General features: G+C 38.3%; 2 protein-coding genes across 2 annotated transcripts; both read right to left on the bottom strand.

Moving 5' to 3' along the window:
- Positions 1-937: 937 nt before the first annotated feature.
- thap7 (THAP domain containing 7) lies at positions 938-5,738 on the bottom strand. The gene is made up of 5 exons (XM_007254716.4): positions 5,527-5,738; positions 4,066-4,145; positions 3,508-3,663; positions 3,065-3,181; positions 938-2,575 (listed from the first exon to the last, which is right to left on the bottom strand). The coding sequence occupies exons 2-5, from the start codon at positions 4,143-4,145 to the stop codon at positions 997-999; spliced, it is 1,932 nt and encodes a 643-aa protein (XP_007254778.3). The 5' UTR covers positions 5,527-5,738; the 3' UTR covers positions 938-996.
- Positions 5,739-7,208: 1,470 nt separating this feature from the next.
- LOC103041798 (perforin-1) lies at positions 7,209-9,466 on the bottom strand. Its single transcript, XM_022683069.2, has 3 exons — positions 9,310-9,466; positions 8,675-9,201; positions 7,209-8,574 (listed from the first exon to the last, which is right to left on the bottom strand). The coding sequence occupies exons 2-3, from the start codon at positions 9,199-9,201 to the stop codon at positions 7,383-7,385; spliced, it is 1,719 nt and encodes a 572-aa protein (XP_022538790.2). The 5' UTR covers positions 9,310-9,466; the 3' UTR covers positions 7,209-7,382.
- Between the last annotated feature and the right edge of the window lie 1,757 nt (positions 9,467-11,223).

The following is an 11,223-nucleotide window of genomic DNA, read 5'->3' as shown; positions in this document are numbered from 1 at the left end:
TAAACTGTAGTCTAAAACCAAAACTAACCGGACCAAATGTACACTAGGTAACACAGACACGAAGCTTGGTTTGGGCTCCGGTCCGGACTTTCAGGTGTGACAACTAGCCCTCAGTTTAGCCATATTCACGTGGATACAGAGACGAACACAAGCCGTTGTTACTGGAGTATTATTTGGCGATTTGAAAGTTTTGGGGGCTCAGAATTTAGAGGGTGAATTTAGACGTAATCTAAATAAAAGACGGCATTAAGAAACCTATGCCTGACACCAAACAAGCAAATGAGCATTTCTTTATATTAAATCAAGCTAACAACAGCAAACGTGTATGAAACTGTAGAAAATATTGTTAATTAAGGGTTATTACTTACTACTTATTTATACATGCTCTTACCATGTTGTATTGCAGGACTAATTTCGCTTCTGTGTTCAGAAAGACAGTAAAATAGTTTTTTGCAGCCACATCCAATTATTTCAAATTGTCTAAACAGTTACCTAGCTAGCCATCACTACTATAAGTAATATTACCCTACCGGGCTACTATGCAATTGAAAATATAATAAACATATTTACTGAGACATTTGATTTTATTACAACCAAATAAAAAAAGCAGAGGTTACTATACTGAATTACAGCAACATACAAATATCTTTGTTTAGCAAGGATACGGCATATCTAAGTATACTTACACCAGTATTGTGCAAAATCGTTGTATCTCCAAAATGGCAGCTTTACAGGAAAATAAAACATCTTAAAATTTTAAATAATTGTCAAGTCTAACCTCTCCTTCTAAGGCATGCCAAGTAATTAGTGCCTCTTTCAGTAAACCAAATAAGTTCTGAGATCTTCTTGTAATATTGCAGGTGATTTTACAAATATTATTGAGTTACTAACTCAATGCAATAAACTGAACAACTCAACCAAACTTTGAAACAGTGAGTGTGTTTAATGATTTGATTCATATTCACGAGTCAAAGACAATTGTAAAAAACACCTTATTCAGTCAGTAAATTCATTGGTAAGTTGCAGATGAAACCCCTCCAGATGTTCCTTCAGTCTCTGTCTCACATCTCCACTTACCACTGTAGCTCTCACATTTGACGGTTGGCTGTTTGGACAGTTTCTCAAGGCAGAATTTCTGAACCCTTCTGCTTCGTTATACCCCTCTTCACTGACTCTTTGTTGGAAGCTTTCTTCTGTCACCAGTATCGACTGAGTATCTGTATTCTGAAGCCCACTGTCAACACTGACCCCACTCTTTTCACTTTTTCTAGCAGGAACAGGTACCAGCACTAAATGTCTATCTGTTCTTTCTTGCACCCAATATATCTGATTTCCCCACTCTGGTTCATTTTGTGTCACATTTCCCTCTCTCATGGCCACATCTGGAAGGAGTAGATTCGTCTGAAGGCCCAAACTGGGCTGCAGAAGATGAACCTGAGGCAACTGAGGTGTGGACGAGGTTGCCTCCTGTACTGTTATTGTGGGTTGTGTAGGTCCGGGCAGAGTATGCATTTGCAGGAGCATTTCAGTCTGAGGATGCAGCAGGGTAACTTGTTGCAACTGCTTACCGCAAAGCTCCACAGAAGCTTCCCTATCTACTTTCTCCTGCTGTGGAGGCAAATCCGTGGAGAGAGACTTTGATTGGTCCTCATTTCTTGAATCAGTTTCACAGTATAATAAGTAACAGTCCTTTGGCTCGGCAACAGAAGCATTGCTTTTTGTGCTCTCAACTATTTGGTCTGAGAACATGCCAAACGTCTTTCCACTTTTACCTTTCTGAATTCTCCTCAGTTTAGAACTGCCATGGGACACTTGGGTTTCTGTGGCTCTGAGACACTGTCTTCTATCCCGCACTTCTTTGGATTCCTCGTCTTCTCTACCTCGTCCACAATAAAAACAGCATCCTTCCTCCTCTTCTACAGGTGCCCTCTCTTTTGTTGTTGGTGTTGGCCGTCTCCAACCTTCTTCTGTGAAAATATCCATGTCTTCTGGCGCACCCTCTATCTCATTCTCTTCCAGCCCACGTAAGTCTGCTCTTGCAGTTTTTCCACTCAGTGGAGCAGAAAGGCGAGGCCTCCCACGACCCTCCTTCCTTTGACCACTGTCTGGAGTCCGGGATAAAGTGCTCTTTAGTCTGTGCTCTCTAAGGCGAAGAAGGGTGAGCCGCAGACGGTTTTCCCGGCGGCGGGCAGCACTAAGCAGACGTAGAGCTTTCTCCAAGTTGTCGATAGCTTTGTCATAACGTTTACGCCACACCAATGGGCAGAGCTGAGCATAGTTGTGCTCTTTGGCCAGATAAAAGCCAGGAGGTGGGGGGAGACGCCTCATGTAGCAGGATGGAGAAGGTGGTCGTGGGGATGTTGGTTCAGGGGTGGGTTCATCTGTTGGTTGACCTTGTGATGATATCTTATTAGTTTGAACATCTTGAGACAAAAGTGAAGTCCTTTGCTCATTTCCATTTTCCCCATTTATCGTGCTGGAGTTTTCAGCTTCATCAACTGCAGTTGCATTCTGTACGAAAGCATCACTGACTGGAGTGTCCTTGCTCTTTAGTTTCCCTTTTCCACTACTTGCTCTGCTCATAAAGACAAAAAAATGACAATCAAATCATCACTGTTATCAATATTTATATAAGTATTTACTACAAATACTTTCAGTATAACCACAAGCCTGCAGCAAAAGCCTCCTATTATTAATGGGCGATTACCAGAAAGGCACAGATGTTAACAACAGCAGAGAAATACATGGGAAACGCTGTGACCTGTAGATTTGGCCAGCAATGTTGAATATTCCTGTGATGATTTAGTTTAAGAGTAGTGGAATTTGTTTAGTTTAGTTTTGTAAGTGAAAACACCACAGGAGTGTATTTAGTACATTACAATATGTGGAAGGGCAAAACTGCCACATTGTGTCTTGGCAAAGTGAAACGAATGTGTTGTGCTTTTCGTTTTACAGTAAAGTTTTCAGTGTCTGAGAGAAGAACATATCAGGGCTAAGTAGGAAGAAGGCTGAGGATGTTTTGTGCATGAGTTGGTATGGTCATGTTTGTGTGTGTGTAAAGCACCTTTTCTGTTTTTCCACATGATGTGCCCGGCCTTTTGCTTTGGAGCTCTTTCCTCTTTGGTAAGCTGGGGCTTCAATCAAGGTGGGTACTGCATCATCTTTTAGTCTGCGATAGCCACTGTGCAGATGGAGAGGAAAACAAAATCAACACCACCTTTAGAGTTGCCCTGCAGAGCAGACTAACATATAAAGTGTGTGTAACAGGAAATATTTTTTTTGTCCCCTCACTAAACAATCTAATAATGTGGCACTGCAACAAGAATTATTGCACCTCAGCTATCAGCTATTCCTTTCCAGATGTCTGGATGTGTACCTACCTCAACAGCTAAATAAGCTGCTAATTTACAAACTTTACATTGCCTTGCCAAACTAAAGGCTTTGGTTTTCATTACACCATAAAGCTGCTCTGTGAAGCAAAAATACAAATGCACCCAAGATACAAACCTGACCCCAGAGAGTTCAAAGCTGTCAGGGGTGAAATGTTTGGAGCAAAAATAGATGTAGTCACTCTGAGGGTCCCACTGCCCTTTGCCCTCCGGACCTTTGCGACAAGAATTAAGAATCCAGGTAGCACGCCGAGGATTGCCTCTTTTTGGCAACCTGACAAAAATATAAAAGACATTTTGAAATGGTATATTACGACTCTTACAATTAGTACAACAAAGCAATTAACTAAGATACAATGAGAGATATAATCAGAAATATTGTCATGGCTGTGATGCAATTTGTACACTGTTCACAATTCCCCTTAACCTTAAGCATTCTATTGTTTTGAAATGTACAGAAAATATACAGAATAAAAAAGCCCCAAACACTGTTTTTACATATCATACTGGACATTTCTCCACAAGAAAAGAAACTTCAACATCCATCAAGCAAAAGTTACAGACACACATCGAGGACGTGGCATGGACTTTAAATTCTTTTTTGGAACAGTTCTTTTTCTTGGGCACTGCAAGTGTACAAATACAAGATTTATTTGGGGGGAGGGGATTTGCTCACCTGTGAAAAGTGAGACCAGATTTCCGAGCTTCTCTGGTGTCACGTGAGTTGCAGCCAGCGGCAGAGCAATGTCTGGGCATCTAGAAAATACACATCCTCTTAATTTAATGTATCAGTTAATATCACTGTCAGATTTCCAACAAAATCATACATCAGAAATGTCATGATGTAAAAAATGTAAATTTTATTTGATTTATTTAATTTAATATTAGTTTTGGATTCCTTCTGCTTTGCAAGCATGCCCCATAAACAGAAATATGGTTTGTAAAATGTTTTTTTAGTTTGCTGTACATCTAGAATATATAGACATGCTTAAAATGAGAAAACTGCTAAACATCCAACATCATGGAAAATCACATTTGCATTTTGGAATAAATGTGTCTGATTTCTATTTTTAAGTGTATCCACTCTCTAAGCTGATTTTTGAAAAAAAAAAAAAAAAAGTTTCTGTGGTGTCACAAAAACAATGCAGCACATTTACATAACAGTAACTGCCATAACAATAACCCTTCTGCTTAATATTATATGGGTCTCGTCATGCTGCCTAAACAGTTCTGACCCTCCCAGTCTGACCATAGACTCCATAAGACCTTTTCAGGTTCTATGTATTTAGCAGTTCCTGCTACAATAGCTCTTTTTGGGATTGCTGTTTATACATCTATGCAGATTACAGAAATTTAGTCCCACCCCCTCAGTTATAAAATGTTTAAGCCTGTATTGCCTTTGAAATGAGGCACATACACAGAAGCAGTTTATCGGTACATGTCCTGTTCCGATTTTTGGGGGGGATTTTCACTTTTTGGCATAATTGGAATCTGTCAGCATTTTTTTTTTTACATTGTTTCAAAAGTGAATCAAGTGGATGGGGGCAAGCTACTGTTTCATTGGTTTATAAACTTGTTCATTGGCTGGTTCATGGTCGGTTCTGATGGACAACAGCTCTCACATAGTGTCATGTGCAACAAAACATTTAAAAATGAAGAAAATACATGATGTCCATTGTAATGAATGCAGGGACTGAAAAGGATATTACAGCTGCTGTCTTCAGAAGCCGCAAGTATTTGCGTAATTGCTGCGCTTCAGTGATGCTCCTTATGAAGTGGGAAGAAGCGTGTTTATATAAAGAAGGCGCCGCGTCCTCTAGGGCTTGTTTACGTGTTTACTCGTACAGTGAATAAGAAGTAGTAGATACTTCACCGCGGGGCTCTCACTGTGTTTAGGTGCTCTGTGTATCAGAAGCTGGTGTTAGTCATTTGGAGAGCACCCCGGTTTAAACGCGGGTGAATAGAGTTAGCTTAGCCCAGCGGGATCACGCTGTTGGAGCGTCGGGTCTTCCCGCGCCCCCGTTCATACACCTTTTCGTGGTTTTAACGCCCGCTAATGAAACAGAGCGTGTTCCTGAGGTGATTATGTGTTGTTGGTGTGTGATTCGCTGTGGCTAGTGGCGCATTTTAGACTTACCACTGAGCTTTTCGACCTCACGAAGATGGCTGTCGTCTTCTTCCTTTATAGTTGTGCGCATGCGCGTTAGGGACACAGCACAATGCGTGTGCGCGCCTGCGCGTTTATGTGTACGTGTGCTTACCCACTATTATATAAACGAATTAACACCTTTAATGTTAAAGTTATAGTTTACCGGTAAAGGGACATGAGGCTTACGTCCCTCCGTAGTGGATGTGCTTTTTTGTAAAGTGTAAAATTCGGGTAAAAGGGGCGTGAGTCTTATGTCCCTTTACATGTAAACAACATTAACTGTTTCTTTAATATTAAATGTGTTATATCGCTAGAAACCATTTAGTATTTGCTCTTTTTGAAATACAGTAAATCTCGATGAAGCAGATCTGCACAGTTGTGTGTGTGTGAGAGAGAAAAACAATGACCTTATACTTTAAAATGTTTTTTTTTTTTTGCCAAATTCAGTTTTACTTCAGCTTTTTAAATTTATGGCTTTTTTTGTCCTGAAATGTGAATCAGTATCCAACATTAAGAACAGTAAACACAGTTCTACTTAGTTAATGTTTCCCAGACGTGCTCTAGGATGTGCTCTTGCTCTGCATTTTAGAGAAATTTCTCCTGCTCTCTTTTGACTATTTAAAGATGACATTACACTAGAAACCATTTAGCTCTTTTGAAATACAGTAGGCCATTCCGAGTTGCATATGCATGCTGCATGTGAGATTGTTCTTCTACTCCATTGCCTGCATTAGCCAAAAAAAAAAAGAATACACAGAAAAACAGGTGAATCAGGAAAAGCCCCCGGACTGAAGTCATCACGTAAATTAGGATTCATGGGCCCACCTTGGCTTGCAACCATCCACTGTGGAGCCATGTAGGAAGCACCACAGTGCAGTTAGCCAAACAGAGGCAATACATTTGCCTGTTATGAATATTCATGAGTAAGAGCTGAATTCCACTCACTAACTGTTAACCGCTTTATCTGTTAAGGGTCGGGGGGCCTATCCCAGCCAGCATCTGGTGGAAGAGAGGATACACTCTGGCCAGGCTGCCAATTAACAACCGACAACCTAAACAGTGTTTTGTAATTGTGTACTTAATGTAGTGTGGCATATTGTCATTATTTGTTGTTGGTGGATGTGTAGTACTTGAGAAGAATCTAGAATTCTAGAGGAGACAGTAACAGAGTTTACATTTTTTCACAATTTTAGTCTATGGCTTTGTTTAAAATTCAGCAAATCCTGACTGACTACCTGCTGCCTTGACAACATGTACGTATTTTGCGAAACGGGTATGCATTTTGACCTAGTACACTAGTACGATTCCATGTTGTAAAGTATGCATATCATTTGATCTCACATTTCCTTAATGCTGTCCCAAGTTTGTGTGTGTTGTCTTGCGCTGTCTGGTTAGCAAACATGCTAATTCTGCAAGCTACCTATCGAAGAATCAGGCTACTTTCATCCACATTTCATTTTCCCCCAGCTGATGTTATTAATGTTTATTTATAAGAAATGTATTGATATATTCACTCACAATATTTGAATTTGACCATAAATGAAGAAAATGGTGATTTATTCTCAATATTTTATATAAAAAAACAATAAGAAGTGTTGTTTGATGTATCTAATATACCATATGAATGTTTGTTTAAATTGAAAAAAGAAAAACAGTTCACTTAGTTTGTGAATGCTTTCATTTAATTAAGTACATCTTGCAAAGCAAAATCAGCAAGCATTTATAAAACCAAATGTCAAAGCAGAATTATGTATTGTTTTAAACAAGCTTTAGATTTGTCAAATAAGCGAAATGAGCTAAGCTTTTCAACAGCAAGTAGCACAACTGCTGGTCTTTTTGTGCTGTTACAGATGATCACTCTTATAGTAGAGCTTACTGGAGTTATTCTGAGCTGCCTGGAGTTTCCAAATATCTTTAGCCAGAATGCCGTTTCTAGAGCGGAATATTTTGGCCAGTTTGGTGTCCATAGGAGAACGACTATAATTTTCACATTGTTTACCCTGCAGACTAGGAGCACAAATTAGGGAATAGGAGAAAACAAAGGTTCCATGTTGGAAGTAACATGTCTCAGTCACATCTCCACTTCTCAGGTCAAAGGAGCACTCTCCAAGAAGATCACTGTTCCAGTAAGTGTCTGCGTCGTATACTTTGAAAGTGAGCTGTTTACTGATAGACAGCTTGACAGGACCATACTCAAAAGTTTCTCTCCAGCGGGGATTGTTGTTATTATTAATCACTTCGGTGCGTCTGACTGTTTTCCCAAACGTTACTTCAACCGCGCCATCAGTTTCAGTCCATTTGTCTCCGTATAAATCATTGGCAAGAAGTTTGTAAACCTTCAGCGTGGCTAGATTTTTTTCAGCAGGACAGCAGTTGGCCGTAATAACCTGACTTCTTTCACAGTCACAGGCACAGCGATCCCTTGGATTAGTGTGATGTCCAATCTTACAAGACTCAGAGCAAACACTTTCTAAAGCATTTTCAAGGATATACTTCTCAATAGCTTTCTTTAGTCCATCCTTAGCAGGGTGCTTGTTATCCAGCACGGAGTGCAGGGGTTGAAGAGAGTACATTACCACATCTGGGATGGTCTTCAGAGATTCCAGCCAAGCATTTAGTGCATTTGAATGCGACTCAGAGGAGAAAAGGATATCCTCACCATTGACGATGCCTCCAATAATCTCTGTCTGTCGCTCATTAAACATTGAGCTGAATTTATCATTTGTGTTCAGTCTCTTCTTTAGCTCTTGACAGTGGTGGGCCTCTGCAGCCAGAGTGACATCTTTGTACGTACCCGATGCCTCCACATCCAAACAATCTTTAACTGCCGTGTCGGTAAGGCCACTCATTGATGCTTGACAGGTTCTAATGGCTGTTACCGCTTTCATCCTCCCACCTAAATCCACTCCTGTAGTATAGTGTGTGCCAAACATGTCAATTATGCCCTGATAAGATTCTAAATTATATTCTTTTGGAAGAGAATTAACAGCCTGAAGAAACTCCTGATGCAGTGGTGGTGAAGATGCTATTTTGTAGCTGTGAAGAAATGAACTAATATTAATGATTTGTAGACAAGTAAAGGTAATCATAAGATATTTATCATGATCAAAATGTTTAAACAAGAAGAATGGCTCACCTGTATAATCTGCATTCAACAACATGCTTGGTGAAACTGTACTTGTCTTCTTTGGACTTCTCCATACCATATTTTGCTTCACGGGAATGAGTGCCTCCAAGTGAACCCTTCACTTTTACATCTAGTCCAGCTTTCCAGTTGTTTGAAATCGACGAAGTAGAGTCATTCACGAGAGCTTCACTGGAGTCATATTTCTTGCTGGCAGCCTTATTTGAACACTTTGTATAGGTTCTCCAGAAGGTCACAGCTGCAGGTATCTTTTGCTTTACATTTTGCAAATATGCGTTTTGATACATTTGGCAACTACCGTTTCCTATGTCCCACTTCTCCATGTTGATCACGAAAGACCCTTTTCGCTCCATCTTCACAACGTCAAAGCCCTCTCCTCCAAGGTTGTATCCAGGTACGAAGTGAGCATTGTTGCATTCGTCTGGCCCACCTAGTTCTGGCTCTTCTTCTGCATTCAGCATGGAGAGAAGAGAACACATCCAGCAGGTGACAAGGCAACAGCACATCCACCCCATCATCTAAGACCAAAAAAAACAATATTTTTTTGCATAAAATTCTTAGTGATCTATATTATATTATCAAATACAGTTTAAGGTGCTATACCAATAAAATAAAAAAATACTTACTTCTGTTTTTTCATTTGCTGAGATGTGAGATGTGCCAGCTCAATTGCTCATGTTAAATACTAGTGAAAAGGGGGAGGGACTGTATTTGGCTAGGGAGGTGAGCTGCTATGCATCATATCTGTCTATTTATTATTAAGCAAACATGATCATGATTATCAAGTTGTCATTAATTCATGACTTGGACTTGGGTATTCAGGATATTAAGTTAATTTCATTTTACTTGATTAAAAATACCCTACATTTTAAGTCCTTTACAAGCCTTCCAAAGTCCTAAAAAAATGTTGTTGTTGTTTTTTTTTTACAAAATATATTTTATTCTTTTAGTTTTACATTGTGTTTTAATGCATGTGAACGTTTAATGTGTGCCCGTTTTTTGTGATTCAGGGGACGGATATGGAAAGTTCAGGAGAGGGAGATGTGCTAGAGACGTTTAAGGGACGGAGTGATATTTTGGAGAGAGCAAGAAATGCAGTGAGTGATAGATATATCTACCCATTAGCCATTCTAGGACAACTTCCTAGAACTTCCTATGCCTGGTGGACCATATGCTTCACCCATTGTTGTGCATAAGAAGAATATGAGCATTTGTGTGTGTGGACTGCCAGACACTGAATAAGAAAACAATTCCTATTAGCTTTGTACACAAAGAGAAAACTGCCTTTATGTGTCCTTTTAGATTTGACAATTTTTAGCAATTAGAAATAAAAACAGACATTTACTATAGACGAATAAAATATATACATAAAAAAAGAAAAAATAGGACACTTTAAAAAGGTCATAAAAATTGATGCATAAAAATAAAGAATTTATATCTTATGAAGAAAAAAATAATTTGATCAATAAAATAATAAAAATATTTAAAATGAAGAAAAAAATAATTAATATAAAAATAAAAACTTATTTAAAACACAATCAAAGGCTATCTAATAGTGCAGAATAATATCAGTTTTAGTTAGTTTCAGTTTCAAATCATTGAAACAGCTCCCCAAAACCTCAACCTATCCTTTATATTTGACAATATTTCATTAAATTTACAGGTCCTCACTCATCTTCATGTGTTTAACTAAACTGAGTTTTTTTAGATTTGAAGCCTCACGCTGAATTCAGCTCCATGCTGCCAAAGAGAGAGAGAGAGAGAGCGAGCGCGCAGCGTGGCGCATTTTCCCTGATTTCTCTTGATTGAATATCAATAAATATGTGAATTTAATACCATTTACAACCATATATTTTAATACACTTGATAAGACCTTATTTATTAAAACGTTTTTTTTTTTATCGCAATGCCACGCGCGCTTTCCTTATGACTGACGCTAAATCCATATTCTAAATCCAGCTGTTAAACTGTTATATTAATATCATTTTAATGTTTTTCGTTTCTATGTTTTGAAATTCGTTAGATTATATTATTGTCAACATTTTGGGTTTATTTTCGTTTGTTATTTTTCTAATAATAATAGAAATTACATCATTTATTTTCTTTTGTACATTTATTTTTAGGGCCAAGTAACAAAAGTAAGGCAATAGTTACTTTTACAGGTGACTAGTTACTTTTATAGTGGAGTAACTCAGTAACTCAGTTACTTTTTTGGAGAAGTAACTAGTAACTAATTAATTTTTCAAAGTAATGTGCCCAACACTGGTTGACAATGAGCAAGTTTCCCGACGCACAACAAGCAGGCTTATTCTATTTGCGAATAACATTAAATGTTTAAAATTAATACAGACATGTAGAAAAAACGAAGACAAGCTATAATCTAGATATAAATAATAATATCATAATAAAAATAGAATAATAATAGAATAATAATAAATAATATAATAATATGCCAATTAGGCATATTTGTAGCAGTAGGGTATTTTAATTTTCATCCCTGCCTCTAATTCATATAAGTTATGTACCTGATTTGTTCATTT

The sequence above is a fragment of the Astyanax mexicanus genome, chromosome 3 (assembly GCF_023375975.1).
Source record: "Astyanax mexicanus isolate ESR-SI-001 chromosome 3, AstMex3_surface, whole genome shotgun sequence".
NCBI classification, from domain to species: domain Eukaryota; kingdom Metazoa; phylum Chordata; class Actinopteri; order Characiformes; family Acestrorhamphidae; genus Astyanax; species Astyanax mexicanus.
Note: the sequence above shows the minus strand (reverse complement) of the source record. Positions and strands in the feature narration are given on the sequence as shown.

Bases quoted from the DNA above. Each gene is read 5' to 3' on its own strand.
- LOC103041798 (XM_022683069.2), bottom strand. From the start codon at position 9,201: ATGATGGGGTGGATGTGCTGTTGCCTTGTCACCTGCTGGATGTGTTCT. The intron at 8,575-8,674 runs GTGAGCCATTCT...ATTTCTTCACAG, and splicing joins GTTGAATGCAGATTATACAG to CTACAAAATAGCATCTTCAC.
- thap7 (XM_007254716.4), bottom strand. From the start codon at position 4,145: ATGCCCAGACATTGCTCTGCCGCTGGCTGCAACTCACGTGACACCAGA. The intron at 3,664-4,065 runs GTGAGCAAATCC...TATTTTTGTCAG, and splicing joins TCTGGTCTCACTTTTCACAG to GTTGCCAAAAAGAGGCAATC. The intron at 3,182-3,507 runs GTTTGTATCTTG...CCATCTGCACAG, and splicing joins TTTGAACTCTCTGGGGTCAG to TGGCTATCGCAGACTAAAAG.